This window comes from Manis pentadactyla, chromosome 17 (assembly GCF_030020395.1).
Source record: "Manis pentadactyla isolate mManPen7 chromosome 17, mManPen7.hap1, whole genome shotgun sequence".
Classification (NCBI taxonomy): domain Eukaryota; kingdom Metazoa; phylum Chordata; class Mammalia; order Pholidota; family Manidae; genus Manis; species Manis pentadactyla.
Genome location: NC_080035.1, coordinates 36757430 through 36773198, shown reverse-complemented (window position 1 = coordinate 36773198; position 15769 = coordinate 36757430). Strand labels below are relative to the sequence as shown.

General features: G+C 38.4%; 1 protein-coding gene across 13 annotated transcripts in view; it reads right to left on the bottom strand.

Annotated features, from left to right (window-relative positions):
• Positions 1–15769, bottom strand: part of LMO7 (LIM domain 7) — a 192186-nt gene that overhangs the window by 23511 nt on the left and 152906 nt on the right. For all 13 annotated transcript variants that reach the window (XM_036893911.2, XM_036893917.2, XM_036893906.2 and 10 more), the window contains 4 exons: positions 13901–14018; positions 11663–11805; positions 9643–10075; positions 7576–7884 (listed from right to left, as the gene is read on the bottom strand). In XM_036893911.2, coding sequence (XP_036749806.2) covers positions 7576–7884; positions 9643–10075; positions 11663–11805; positions 13901–14018 — 1003 coding nt within the window. The remainder of the gene's footprint in view (positions 1–7575; positions 7885–9642; positions 10076–11662; positions 11806–13900; positions 14019–15769) is intronic.

The window sequence follows — 15769 nt, the reverse complement described above, 5'->3', positions numbered from 1 at the left end:
CTAAGGGACTAGCATGTCATTATTCAGACCACTAAAAAGAGAAGATAATTAGGTAATGTGGATAGCTGAGTAGTTTCAAAGGGTTTCATAGACACATCAGCTACCAGTAATGCTCATCTAATGCACATCTGAAATACTGGCCAGGTATTTTCACTTGCCCCACTATGAAGACCTCGTGGTAATGGCAGAGCTGGTACACAAGCTGCAAGATGCAGACCCAAGTCATCTCCGATGAGCCACCAGGAAGGCCCCAAGGCCTCTACTGGATGCCCTGCGCTACAGGCCACAGCTTCCTTGGAGTAATAAATAGCACCCACCAAGCCCAAGAACAGCAGCCTCTTAGACAATAGACAGAATTCAATTTCCATCTTCATCGCTGTACGACATCAAAAAAAAACTGTCAGTTTCACAGATATTAAACCACTTTCCAAATGTTTTAAGTTTTGCAGTATACTATGTCTGTGAGAAATTTAATCATCTTTCATAACTTACATGTTTTGATTTGGGTAAACGGCAGGCATACATTTTAACATGAGTTTCCCAGACCGTGTTTCAGTTCTTTGGCTCATTAAGGACTTAGACTTTACTGTTGAAAAGAAAAATTCTAAACAAAACAGAAATAGACTCATAAAGACAGAGAACAAACTAAGGGTTGCCATATGGGAAGTGGGTAGAGGGATGGGCAAATGGGTGAAGGAGATAAAGAGGTACAAACTACCAGATAGAAAATAAGACACAAGGACGAAAAGTACAGCATAGGGAATACAGTCAATAATATTGTAAAATCTTTGTATAGTGACACATGGTAACTACTCTTATCATGATGAACATTTCATGATGTATATAACTGTCAAATAATTATGTGGGACACCTGAAACTAACATAGTATTATGCATCAACTACACTTCAATAAAAAAAATCAATAATGAAAGAAAAATTCTTCCTAAAGCCACTCTGTTTTCCAGAAAAAGACCTACAACTTCTCCACTTAATGTGGCAGTTAACCCTAAGCCTTTTTTTGTGGCAATTCACAAAGCTTTATGCCAAAGTTTTTCTACCTCTAAAATGTTTAAAACCCAAGTAGCTAAAGTGTGAGAAAAACTGATATTACATCAGAATTAGAAGGCATGGAAGGCACCGAATAAAAGTTTGATAGCTTACTATATTATATGGACACAGAAGTGTTATATTAATATTTACTTATTCATCTGTTCAGCATACATTTATTGTGCATCTATCTATATAAGAGAGTGTTTAGCACTTGGGAAAAGATGAATCAGGCATGATCCTTGCTCTCGCAAAATAATCACTGACTCTTCAGAAGTAGGTATGGGTTTTGTTTTTTTTTTTGAGAAAAAAATAGAGCTAATAATATGGAAAAGTTTTCACTAGGAAGTTTGAAAAGCAATTTAGGTGTTGGGATCCATATTAAGTGGTGAAAACACTCATTAATAATCAACCTGATGGACATCATTCTCCAGAATAAGGCTCTGCTATGAACAGAAAAAATTACTGGTTAGTTCTCCTCCTTAACCAAAGCCATCATATACTTAAATTAGAGATGACTCAATGAAAATACGTGGTCAGCTTCACCACCATTACTGAAAAAACAATTTCCACTTAAAGTCAATTAAAGTGCAGAATCTATCACTATATAAGGGCAAAGACAAACGATGAGCTAGATGAATTCAAGATACTAATTGAGGTTTTTATCTTGAAGAATAAAAAGGCAGGATGGAGTTTTAATAAACAGTCTCAAATCACATAAAGAATACTTTGTGGGAGAAGACAGCAAGTGAACATTATCCTTTCTACCAAATATAGGATAAAAGGGAATGAGCTTAAGCCACAGACACAAGAGTCTCACAAGTACATTAGACCAGAAGAATTGTCCACAAAGAGCTGCTCTTACCTTGGAAATAAATCTCTAACTGAATGTATTAAATCAGAGGGCAGCTAACCACCTCTCTGAAACAGTACACAGAGGACAGCCTCACTGTGGCTACAGCCTGGGGCACTGTGGCCACATGGGTCCTTGGGACTATATATAGGCCAAGAGGAGAAAACCACATGAGCAATTACAGGTCCATTTCTGCCAATAACCAGGCGACCTCAGGCCTGTCACTGAGCCTGAGAGCCTTCTCCCTCACAATGCACTCATTTTCAAGCTTTTCATTGTGTTCTTGTTCCCTACTCACTCTTCCCCCTTTCTGACGACATGCTTTCCAGAATTACCTCTTTCACTGCTATGTTTTCAACTACTGTCTAAGCCCAACCTATCAACTAATTATCTTCCTCCTCAAATCTACTCTTCTACCTCTTGTTTTTCATCTATTGGTCAACTAGATCACTATTTAACCAGAAGCTCAAGTTGGAAGCACCAGTTCTATCAGGGCCTCCTTTCCTTCTTTCACCTGCATTGTGCACACTCCAGCCCCATATGATAGGCCCCACTTTCCACCATACGTGCATTTACTAAAGTGCCATCAAGTTCACAATCTGTAAATCCACCTCAAATCACCCCACCCTCCATCCATCTTCTGTCTATAATCTCAGTTTGGGCCACGGTCTCCCCTCTAACTTACTGTGATTACCTCCTGATTGGCCATCCTGTCCCCGGACCTTCTTTCTCTCCATCTTCCACACAGCTGCCAAAGCTTTACACACAGAACACGCCAATTATATTGCACCCTGTTTTAAAATTGCTGGTAGCTCCTTACTGCCTGCTGGGTAGATTTCACACTCTACATTCCATTCTACATTTCAGATTCATTTCTGCTAAGTTCTAATAGGTACATACCTCTCCCAAAAACAATTTTTTATTTTTTTATTGGTATAGTTGATATACAATATTATATTGATTTCAGATATACAACACAGTGACTCAATAATTATATATATTACTAGATGTTCACCATGGTAACTGTAGTCACCCAGTTATCATACCAAGATATTATAATACTATTGGTTATATTCTCTATGTTGTACTTCCATTCCTAAGACTATTTTATAATTTAAAAATATACCTCTTTATCCCCTTCACCTTTTTCACCTATACCCCACACCCCTTTCTAGGGTATCCAAAGTTCTGTTGTATTTATGGTTATATTTCTTTTTTGTTTTTTTAGATTTCACATATAAGTGACATGTAAAAGACATATTTGTCTTTCTCTGACCTATTTCACTTAGTATGATACCCTGTAAGTCTATCTGTGTTGTTACAAATGGCAACATTTCTTTTCTTTTGTATGGCTGAGTTATATTCCGTTGTGTATATGTACCACTTCCTCTTCATCCATTCATCCATAGATGGACACTTAGGTTGCTTCCATATATTGGCTGTTGTAATAATGCTGCAATGAACACAGGAATGCATATATCTTCTCAAAATAGTGATTTGGTTTTTTTGGATAAATTCCCAGAAGTAGAACTGCAGGGTCATATGGTATTTCCATTTTTAGGAATTAGTTTATCTTTATGAAACACAAGATATTTCAGTCCTTTTTGCCTCTAAAATTCTAAAGACATAGCAAAGTTAAAATAAGTCTACATTTGGTGTTTTCACTATACCTAAAGCAGTTCTTAAATTTGACCATATTTTTTTTAAGTTAGTGTCAGAAAAATTGCAGTTATGGCCTAAGCATTTAACCAGCCCAAAGAAAGTTACATAACTTTCAGATCTCAAGTATTTCACTGGTAAATGTGGGACAATACCACCTACTTTGCAAGATTACTGAGAGGACTGAATAAAACATTTGAGAAGTGCCAAGGCACATGGCTGATGCCGAGTAATCACTTTCCTTTTCCCATAGAAACAATGTCATACATGATATATGTGTTGGTTAAGCAGTTTACAAACCAACTAAAGAAAATCCTATTTTTCAGAAAGTACTTAAAGATCCAGGCACTGTGCTAACTGTGATCAAGACAGGCTTGCTTCTCATGCTCACAGACAGTAGGACCTAGGGACAGTGCCGAGCACACACAGTGCTTTGGGGGAAAGCTGTGATAAGGTAAACCCTGGGTGCTTTAAAAAGGGGCACAATCACAGGCTTGGGGATGAGGAAGAGGACATGTAAAAATCACCCTGCTTTCCATATGCCTCATCCCATTTCTAGGTATAATTTTGAAAAACGTGGGGCAGAGGTTCTGAAGCGTGGATTTGGATGGGGGCTCTGACAAGACAGAAAAGAGCACAAAAACTCACAGACAAGACCAATTAAGGAAAAAATCATGAAAGCCGTATCTGTGAGGCAGTCAGAGGAGGGTGAGGGATCTTGGGAGTAGTCTCTCCCCTCGCACCTCAGGGCCACCCCCAAAATTACCCAGCAGCCTGGATTACAAAAGGAGTCAGGAAAAGAAGACACCACAGGAGAAGTAAGGGAGAAAAGGGGATCAAGAGAAATAAAACCCCCAGTTCAGCGAAGTAGATGGGAAATAAATCCTGTGGGCAGATTTTACATGTGGTCATATTAAATTCTTTCCTTCTTTACGACATGAACCATCTTCTTACCATAGTTCTGTGATGGGCTCCTAACCAGTCTCTGCCCCAAGACTTTGCTCTTTTAAAATAGTTCTCTGTAGTATCATAGTACTTCTTAAGAAAGCCCTTATAATCTTAAAACTCCCACTAAGAACCTAGAAGGATGTAACTTAGCTGCTAGATCACATTCATACTTCAGTTAAGTGATCAAGGTCTTGAATGCAATTCAAGTCAGTAAATACTTAAGTGCCAGCTATGTGTCAGGGCTATGAACAATGCCCATGAGGGAGAAGCGGTGAACAAAAGCAACAGGACAAATTCACTAAACGAAGCTTTCAAGGGTGAAAAGTTCAATTCCAACTAGGGGGAGGAGAGAGAGACCTTGAGTCATGAAGGAAGTGGCCCTTCTGAGCTTTGAAAGAACAGGAGAACTTCAAGGACAGAGATGGGTTAAGTGAGCATTTCCAAATGGGGCAACGATAAGAATGAGTACTTACGATGTACCCAAGAAAAAGCAAGCAGTCTCATGTGGCTAGATCACCTACTTCCACTCTCCTTCCCAAGACACAGTGTGGTGCTGGCAGCCTGGGGTCAGACTGGCTGGGCTCAAATCCTGACTCCACGACTCGGTACCCAGTATGGCTTGGACACATAATATGACCAATCCATGCCTTGATATCTTCTACAATAAGACAGTAACACCAGGGTCACTGAGGACCAAAGATGATACTCTGAGAAGCGTGGCTGACACATGGCAAGCACTCAGATGGCGATGCAGCACTATAAAGGGAGGTAGGGGGCCAGTCATGAGGGATGTCAGTGGCCCTAAGTACTTTGGACTTCACTGAACAAACCACAGAGTGCCACTGAAGGCTTTGGGCAGGGAAACTGCCAAGTCCAGCCTGGCATCATGCAAGTTACCCTGATGCCAACCGTGTATAAAATGCCCAATTACACGTGCCAAGTTACAAAACATTTGCATTGATGGGGAAAGGGCCTGAATTAGGGTGGTGGAAGCAGGGATAGAAAAGAACAACATCAAGGGAGATTCTGGAGGAAGAAATCAAAGGACACTACTAGCAAAAGTGCAAGGTAACAAAGAGAAAGAAGATCCAAAGTACAGTTACAAAGCTACCTAAACAGCTAGATGTTCAGTTACACACTATTTTTGATTTTTCTATTCCCAGAACAACTAGAGTTTGGACAAGAGTTTAGAGGAGGTAGTACATGACCTTGGTCTATTGGCCATCAGCTATTTTGCAAATTCACAGCCTTTTTCCCAAGTCAGTGAACTCCTTAGTGTTGAGAGCACGGGAATGCTACATAAGCAACTTTCCTCATAGTGCAGAAGTGGAGAGTGGACACACCAAGCATTTCAGGGACAAGCAAGTCACCAAATGACATATACGTGTTCAAGAATTCCCAGGATGGCACTTGCTAATTAAAGCCTAATTTTGCTTGGTAGAATACTCTTTCAAGTTTGGTGACAAAAGAGCATAAATTTGTTAATGATGAAACCTGGAACCATGCCAGGTTAATTCAGGTTCCTCTGAAGGGCAATAACCTAGAACACACCCACACACCTCACGTAGCCTCTTCTTCTTAATCGCTGGATGCAGCTAGTCAGCCTCCACCCTGAGGGAGTTGCCACTGCCCAGCGCACAGTAATCAGGCTGTTTGGTTGGCTTTACTCTTTGAAAAGGTGAGGGCAAACACGCAAGTCCACAAAACAAAGGACACCTAGCTTATGTTTTTATTATTCATCCCCTGGTACCTTATGTTCCCAAGTATAATAGAAGCTATTATTCTCATCCATTGAAACTTACAATGCTAATTATATATTTCCAGTTCTTTGAAAATGGAAAGGAAAAAAAAAAACCTAAAACAAATGATTTTAGCAAGATGAAGAAATCATTCTAGATATGCTTGTAAATATGCATGGGAACAAGTATAAGAAATATACCTAAACGTTAACAAAGATTATCACTAAATGATCTGATTACCATGATTTTTATTATGTATCTGTTTCTGCATTCACAAATTTTCTTGAGCACATGAGTATTTTATAACCAGGGAGAGGAAAGCCTCGACTTGTAAAGCTTTCCTGTACTAATAAAAATCTAAAACTACTAAATAAATATGCTGTATCATATTTCACATCAAGTCATCTCATCAATATAACTTAGGTCAGGTTATACACCTGACGCTGTGTCTTGGAAAACAAATGTACTCTCGCAAGGCAACAGAGAATGCTAGACTGAGCCAAAGAACCACAGAAGCTCTTCTGTGCTAGGGGGTCATACAATTACCAAATTGCTTAACAAAATTTTTTTTCTTTCTAGAGAGAAAAGCCTTCTGTTCTCTAGACAGTCAGTGACTCTTTAACTAAAAGAAAATTCCATAACCTAATAATTCTCTTAGAAGTCATCTTTTGGGATTTTAAATTGGAAAAAAAACTACAAATGCCCCCAGCCATTCTTCATCTGATGGTGTATTTTGTTTAGACTTCAAATGTCAAGGAACAGAATTGCCATATTATAACTACACCTCAGTATTCCCACTAAGACATAGAGTGGCCCCCAAATTCTAGACTTTTTAAACTGTAAGTTAGTATTAAGAGTCACTAGAAGGGTAATACAGTAGGGAAAGAAATGCCATATCCATAGAGGCCAGCACCTATCATGTGTACTCATTCCTCCTTGGGGTCAGTTAGTTTCCCTGAGAAGGAATTTGTAACATCCACTGACCGACTAGAACTCAATCTATAACCTCCCGAGTGACTCCTGAACGTGAGCCAGTCACTAGTAGTGCAAGGAAACAGCTGTTGAAATTGGAGGAGAGAGAAAAGCCAGCTGAATCCCAAAAAGATTGGTCCGAAAAGTCTCAATACACTCAGATCACAAAGGCTGTCTGGATACATAATAAACTCAAAGTTGGAAGAGACCTACTTCCATTAGGATTTGCTAAAAATAAAAGACATCATTTCCTACGTTATCAGCACAGACCACAGCATCTGGAGGTTAGACACATGGTTTCTAGATTAAAATATTTATGTTTCTGCAGTGAGTGATAAGGGGCATTCCCAAACCCACCTTTTTTTTTGAGACCTCTGTCTGTGGTGAGGTTCTCCCTTCTTCAAGCTCAGACATTAAATCGGGGCCAGACAGGGAAGAAGACACAGTGGCTGTGGGAGTGGCAGCCTGGTCCTGGGAAGGAGATGAGAAGGTGGGTGCGGGAGAAGGCAGCCGCACCCCGTTCTCTCCTGCCGCTGCATCTCCCTTGCTGGACAAACTGGAAGCAAGCTGGCTTGTGTCCAGTGTGTGCACAGAGGTGCTGGCCACACTGCTCTGAGTTCTCTTAATGCCTTCCACATCTCCATTATACTTCCACACGTCATCCATCTACACAGGGAACAGCATTTTAGGCTTTGTACTCTATTAGATTTATTTCAAAAATACATAAATACTTTAAAATTATAAAAGTAACATATACCTCCCCACAGCAAAATTACTATTGCTGGAAGCATGGGGCACATTCTTTCATGCTAACAGATGAGCGCACAGTAAGGGAAAGGGGGGCTGCTCTTACAAAAGTGTTTATACTAGGAACTGACTTCTGAAACTTGTTTTATGCATTAACATCACTCCAGGTCAACAGATAGATTTCTAAACTAGCCTTTTTAACTGTTGAATGCTCCACAGTCTGGATATCCACAATTCTTTCATCTGATAAACATTCAATGTTGTTTAAAGTGTTCTGGAACTTCCAAAATTGTTGCAACAAATAAGCAAATAACTTTATACCTGGAACATTTATTTTTTATAGCAGATTCCCAAAAGTAGAATTGCTGGACCAAAGGATATTTTACATATAAAATATATATATATAGTAGTATAGCACTGAGAAGACAACTAGTGACTGTATAGCATCTTACTATGTTGATGGACAGTAACTGCTCTATAGCAAAGTTTAAATTGGGCCTATACATATAGTACATAAATTATATGTATCTCCTCAAAAAAAATTGTAACAATGCACTCCCAAAGTAATGAAAAATGGCTGTTTCTCTGCCCCCTTGTCAACAATGGACATTTTGAGTGTTCTAAGTCTTTGTCAATCTGATAGGTGAAATGCTGTACATACCTCATTCTTGTTATAGTGAGGCTGAACATGCTTCTATGTGCTTTACGTTATCAACCATTTAAATTCCCTTTCCCTTGAACATGCTATTCATTTCTGTATCTGTATTTCTACTGTTTATCTTCTCCTTATCAATTTAAAGAGGCACTTTAAATATTAAGGATATTAACCCTGAATCTATAATACATACTACAACTGCTTTTCTGAGTCTATCAATTGTCTTGATTATAGTAGTAGTGGCTGTCAGTTAAATTAATTTTTTTATATTGCCAAATGCATCTCTATTGTCCTTAACATAACAGTCAGGAATTTCCTTGAATATTTTTTTAATCATAATTTTTTGCTTAGATTTTAGGATTCAAAATTGGGAGATATAAAAGGAATGTGAACATTGATCTTCTTAAGACTGTATGGCTTCCTTTTTCATAGTTAAGACTTATATACCCACTTTCCAAGGTATGCGGTACAGCTTTATTCTCAGGACAAATGATTCCATGTTCTTCTATATTCTTAAAAATTCCAATATAAATAGAAATATATGTATTTTTGAACTATAATATAAATTTTAATAACTACAAACATGGCAAGTTCTGATGAAGTGGGAAATCAGGAAAAGATAGAAATTTGTACACAATAACCTGAAAATATTTAGGTTAAACCAGATAAAACTGCTGTTTTGCAGGTCATAAGGAACTGACTACTGAAACTTCATGTAATTCAATCTAATACTTTACAAAAGCTGTATTTGAGAAAATACAACACTAAAAAATAAATGCTCTGCCTTAGAATATATCTCATTCATTCTTTAAAATGTATCAGCCCTACTTTCATTGAATTTGAAGTTTAATTCTTCAGCATTGCTATTAAATGTCTATCATATCTAAATTGGCTAAAATAAAATATCCTTATATATGTTAAACACATTTTACACATCAAGTATATATAAGTCAAACCTCTGAACCAGTTAACCAACATTTGTCTCTAGAGAAAAAACTAAAGGAATCAGGAATGCTTTTTACCGTGTAGGATCTCGGGAGTGATGAGATTCCCTTTGACTGAGAGCCAAAAGGTCTCGGTGTGACCACAGATGTTAACCTGACTGTATCAGTTTTCTGGTAACTTCTGGGGAGAGAAGCTGAAACTCGAGTTGACTCCATTTGTGTACTCAGTGAATGACGAGAAGACAAAGAGGCTGGGTGTTGTTCTTCCACAGGGCTTTTAGAAGGCAGCTGAATTTCAGCTGTTGCACTGTCCTCCCGTTTTGCAAAAGTTGTAGAACCCTGTTTAGGAATTTCTGTAGGATGAGCTGTTCCCTTCTCTTCTACTCTCTCGCTCCGGTAACTTGCTTCTGACATACTCAGTGTAGGTGAAAGCTTTTCTTCACTCAAGGCATCATCATCAGAATACATTCTCCTCCTTGATGTAATTGTAGACACTTGATTTCGGGATTCCCTTAGCAAGAAGAAGCACACCATAATCAAAAAGTTGAGCCTTTGACACACAGTGGCGGAGAGACAGATCTGGGTAATTAACATACAAAGTGGACTAGGAATAAGACTGCTGACTTCACATGATAATAAACATAATATTAACAGAATGTGATAAATACATGTAATTTTTTCTGCCACACAGAAAGTTAAAAGAGCTTGACTTTTTTTTTAAAGAGACTCTCAAATCCTTCAGAGGCATTTTTTTAATGCTAAAAGAGATTTTAATAAGGACATGATAAAATTTTTATAAGGGGATTACTCACAAAGTTTTCCCCACAAGTTTACAACTCTCCCCAAATCAGCACACTAGAAATATAACTAACTGTGTGACAACGAATATAAACTCTCCAAAAATGTGGATTCTTTGACATCATTGAGAGCTTCCCCTGTATACAATTTTTGATAATTTAGTAAAACTAAAAGACCACAACAAAAGACTCAGACTTCGGTTATGATAAAGTTTGTCTGGTGGTTGCCAGAGGGAAGGGAAGCAGGAGAACAGACAAAAATAGGCAAAGGGGATAAAGAGGTACAAGCTTCCAGTTATAAAATAATGAAGTCATAGGAATGCAAAGGAAAGCATAGAGTCTATAGTCAATAATACTGTAATATCTTTGTATGGTGATAGAGGGTAACTACAGTTGTGGTAAGAATTTCATAATGTATATAACTGTTGAATCACTATGATGTATACCTGAAACAAAAATAATATTGTATATCAACTATATTTCATTAAAACATTCATTTAAAAAAGATCTAGTATATGATTTCATACAGCTTGACAGAATTTATATGGACAATAATTACAAAGTAAAGGTGCCTTTCACATATATATGAAGAAGTCAACAGATGTCTCCTCACTACGATTTAGTAAGGAGTACCTTCAAGTTGACTGTGTTCATTTAACTGAATGAAACTGTTTACCATTGGCTTGCAGGGCACAAAAGAGCTTTGTTTAATTTCACCTGACAGCACATTTCCTTTTTGACATTATCCTGAAAGCCTATTTGCATTCTCCCTTTTCTGTAAATATCCCAGGGTTTCACATAGTAACTGCTCTATAGCAAAGTTTAAATTGGACCTTTATCCTGTTATGTTGCAATGCAAAAAATAAACCCTCAGATTTATGTTTATATAGTCTTCAAAATATAATTTTAATTACACCACTAACACAGAAAACTAATTTTAGGTTATATTTTACACTATTTAGTTAAGAGTGGGAGCTGGTTATATTTGACCATTCTATTCCTAAGTTCACTTTAAAAGGAGAAAAGCAGTCTATTTTCTGCACCAAATATACCCAACACTACCCAATTCTGCATATGAACTACAGTACAAAATGAGGAACTAATGCACACCTATATTAAGCACCATTTCTTTTGTTAATCCAAGTCACTATCATAGCAAAAATCCTTTGCTTTTCCACTGCAGAGAGAAATGGTCAAATTTCATGCACATTTGATTACAGTTTAATATTGGTTCACACTATACTTATACAAAATATCTAACACTGGTATCTTCAACCATGAGATGCATTCAGCCTTATTACCTGTCCTGCAGCATTTCCTTAAATGTCTTAGAGCTTCTCTCAGACTTCTCAAGAGTCTGCTTTTCAATTTCTTCCCTCTCTTCTTTTTTCTTCTGCAGATCTGAGGTGTAGCTTTTTCGACGATCTTTCCATTTTGCAAGGTCCTGAGAGAAGGAAATCACTTCAGCACAGGCATACCTGAATTTCTACATACCCTTTCTAGCAGAGAGAGAATGCTAGAGTATCCCATTACATCACTGAAACTATTCACTCCAATTTGATGCCAAGGTGCCCTAATTCTGCTTTTTATAGCCAGCGTTTCTGTACCAAGCTTTTATCTCCTGTGTCTGTCTAAAAACCTGACCTAATAAGATAGATACCATTTTTGCTTTTCTGCTTCAATGCCCATTGCATAAAGAATGCTAAGCGCTTGTAATTGGGTACAGGTCAGAAAGATCAGGAACTGTTTCAAATTCATTTTCCTCTCACCTCAATATTATGTTATGTGAAATGACAGGTTTCACTAGTAAAACTGGAGCAGAGAAATGGGATTGTAATGGGTAAGTGTAGATGCACACTCAATTTTTCACTTAAACACCAAACTCAATCCCTGCTTTGAGGCAGGGGACTCTCAACACACACACAAATAAATGTGGTTCCTCTCAAGGAACTTTCAGACTAAAAGGGAAAGACACTTATAAATAGAATTCAACAATGAGTATAATAGGAATATGGTCAGAGTGGGGGTCTGATGGGGGAGCTGGCCAATTCCACCTCAGGCAGGGGAGGGGTTGGAAAGACTTACAGGGGAGGCCAGACTCAAGTTCATGGTCTCAAAGTAGGTAACCTCCACCTAAGGACAGGGCCATAAGGAAGACCACACCTGAACAAGTGGATCTCTTTCCCCTATTCTCAGGGAGTACAAGTCTAACCTTGCTGGGTGACCTCAGGACAATCAACCTAATTGCCTTTTACCTAATGTCCTTTTAAATTGGGTCTTTTAAATTAGCCCTAGCAGCCTACACTGGTTCTGACACCCAGACCTTTTGGGTAGTACAAACTTTTTTATGCCTCCAAAATAGAGAAATCCCATGCTAAGTACTGCTAGTGGCATTTCAGTCCAAACAGAAGCACATCCAAGGTCTCAAGTGTGGTTTACACCTTTGGGAACAGATTGGACCACTTCTCCTTTAAAAACAGCCCCAAACCAGTAAGAATGATGCTCACAAACAACCAGAGCACTGTGCATTTAGTCCTACAAGATACCAGCAGGAGTTTTTCTCTGATTCGACCTATGGGATAAGCCCTTATTTGAAAATACTTATTTCCACATCCAGTTACCATATACTTCAGCAAAGTGACACTGAATTACTGTTTCTTGACAATGAATTTTCCAACTAAAAGAAGCAATGGAATTTAGAAAAGAAGCCAAGACAGAGGTTTCTTCTTCATTTCACAGACTAATCCCTTTGAAAATGAAGATTTACTATCTCTGGCCCTTTTGTTCATGCTATTACTCAACTCTTACCACAAAGCCATCCTCAAACTTCTTTGGGTTTGCTCTGTATAATTTATCTATTGAATTTCTTTACACTCCTTTGGTTTATAACAATTTTCCCTTTTTTTAATAAGTCAAGCTTTTTTCCTGCAGGCACAAAGCTAAAGAGTAAATCTATATCCATGTAGACATCTAGGCATAAGTCAGCTCTGAAAAAACACCTAATTTCGATGCATATTAATTACTTTTCAATTCAAATATTACTATGATCTATATTTCATACTTCTCCCCAAATCTCCTTTGAACTTCAAGAATCCCTTTTATCTCTCTGTGCTGACACCAAGACTCTGCGCTGGACCCCCTGGCACCCCTAAGCCTCTACTACCCCTAAGCCTCAAGCAAAGTTTCCTCCTTTCATAAGCATCTAGAAGTTATACCACAAGTTCAACCTCCAAAACAAGTAAACAAGTTAACTATACTGCAAGGAAGCCGCTTCACATTTTTGAGAACTCATAGAGAGTATTAGAAGATACACGTCCCGTTATATTTTTCACAATAGCTTTTAAAATATGCAACAGCAATAGGCCAATAAGATTTAAACATTTTTTTAAGTGAACTTGATCACATTTTCCACAGAACTGAATTCTGTAATGGCCAGGAAAATCCTCTCGAGTATACTGACTTTAGGAGAAGTAAGGAAGAGTCAAGACACTCTCCCAGTCTTCAACCCCCACTCTGCCTCCGACAGAAAGAATACTCACATCCTGCCACTTCTGATCTTGTTCTTTTAATTGTGATTTTATTTTCTGCATCTCCTCGTAACGCAGCTGACGCAGGTTCTGAACATCCTCTGCGCTGACATCACTCATGGACTTACTCCTACAACAAAAATACCCCAAAGTAACTGAGGTTCACATGACCAGATTTAAGGTTAAAACTGAAAGATTGGGCTTATATTTAGAAATTCCATCTAAATTTCTGCTGTACTACCTAGATGCTTTACTGATAATATCACAGAAACAGCACTACAGAGATAAATAGTGTTTTTCCAAAACACAGAAACAAGAGCCTAACACTCAACCCAAGTGTGAATTCTTTCACAAAATGGCTAAATGAACCCTGCACGAGTTTGACAAAACAATCTAATGTTCATATATGGAGTGGTCCATGCATAAAGGGATTACTTCAGAAAAAAAAGTAACTATAAGTCACTAGAGTCACCTGTCTTTATTTTTTTACCTCCCCCAAAGATAATCTTTTAACATTTGGCTGCCTTTTCTGGGCACTTATTAAATAATTTAATGATTACCTGATATTTTCTACTCAAGTTCAATACCATGAAAAAGTATGTTGCTTCTTCTCAAGGATTCTTAAAAGATCTGCTGCACCACTACCCTGGACTTGTTCTCAAAGAAGCACTACAGGTAATTTCTAATAGCCAGTTACAACACCTCTCTAGCTCTTTATTAAGGCAGGTTTCATTTCTTCAACGTGCGGTCCCTGCCCTGAGGATTTACTGAGTCTTAGCTCCTCAAGAGCTCAGTCTAGAGCAGAAACCCATGGAGAGAGTGGGGTGTCGGACACGCAGCTCATGTGTACTGTCCACATACACATAGAAGGGGAGGGCAAACCACACTGGAGAAAGGGGACTGAGAGGTGTCAGACCTAGAACAGGCAGAAATGAGAGACAGCGATTTTGAAGGTGGAGTGCCCAAAATGCTCTTTCCTATAGGTCTTTCCTAATGTGCTTGAGATTTTTTTTCATTGTAACTGACTCCACTTTTAGTTATTTAAGTTACTCTACATTTCCTTTGTGGGTCCCTCAACTTTGCCTTCCAAGATTTTGCCATCACCACATTTTGAAAAACAAACATACTTGCCCTTAGCTAGCTCAGGAATTCAATTACAATCTCTATATAAACGACTCCCAAATCCATAGTCTAGGACCAGTCCCTCCTTTGACTCAATTCTAATTGCTTGTTGAATAAACATCTCTGCATGGATATCCCCTAGTCACCTCAAGTGTAATAGGACTAATTGAAACAGTATCTGGAAAGGATTTTGTACACTAGCTCACTAACCATGTGGTTATTGTTGACACAGCCAAACTCAAACTTGTTGCCAAACCTGCTTTTCCTCTGGGGGCTGGTAATGGTGGTACCTGCCCTTCAATTACCCACATTTGAAACATGAGGACCATTTTTCACTTTTACCTCTCCCTTCCCTACTTTCAATTACTTATTAAGTCCTCTTATTCAGTGTCTTTTTCTTTCCATTTCTTTTGCCAACACCCTGGATCAGAGCACAGTCAACTCTCACCTAGACTTTTTAAAGTACCTTAATTATCACCCAGCCTCTAGATCCAATGAATGTCTTTCCTCAGTCGTCCCAACTCAAACGCCCTTCACCAATACATATGCCCTTCTTAAGTGCCACTCATTCCTCAGGATCCCTGCTAGACTAAACTCTGGATTAGTATATGCAACTTCCTATTCACTCTCCACTTGAAAGTCTTAATAGGCCATTCAAACCTAACCTGTCACAGACCAAAAACATGATTGCTCGCCCCACACCCTGCTCTTCTCAGTCTAAGTCAACTCTATCCTTCCAGACTACAGGCAAAAATCCTG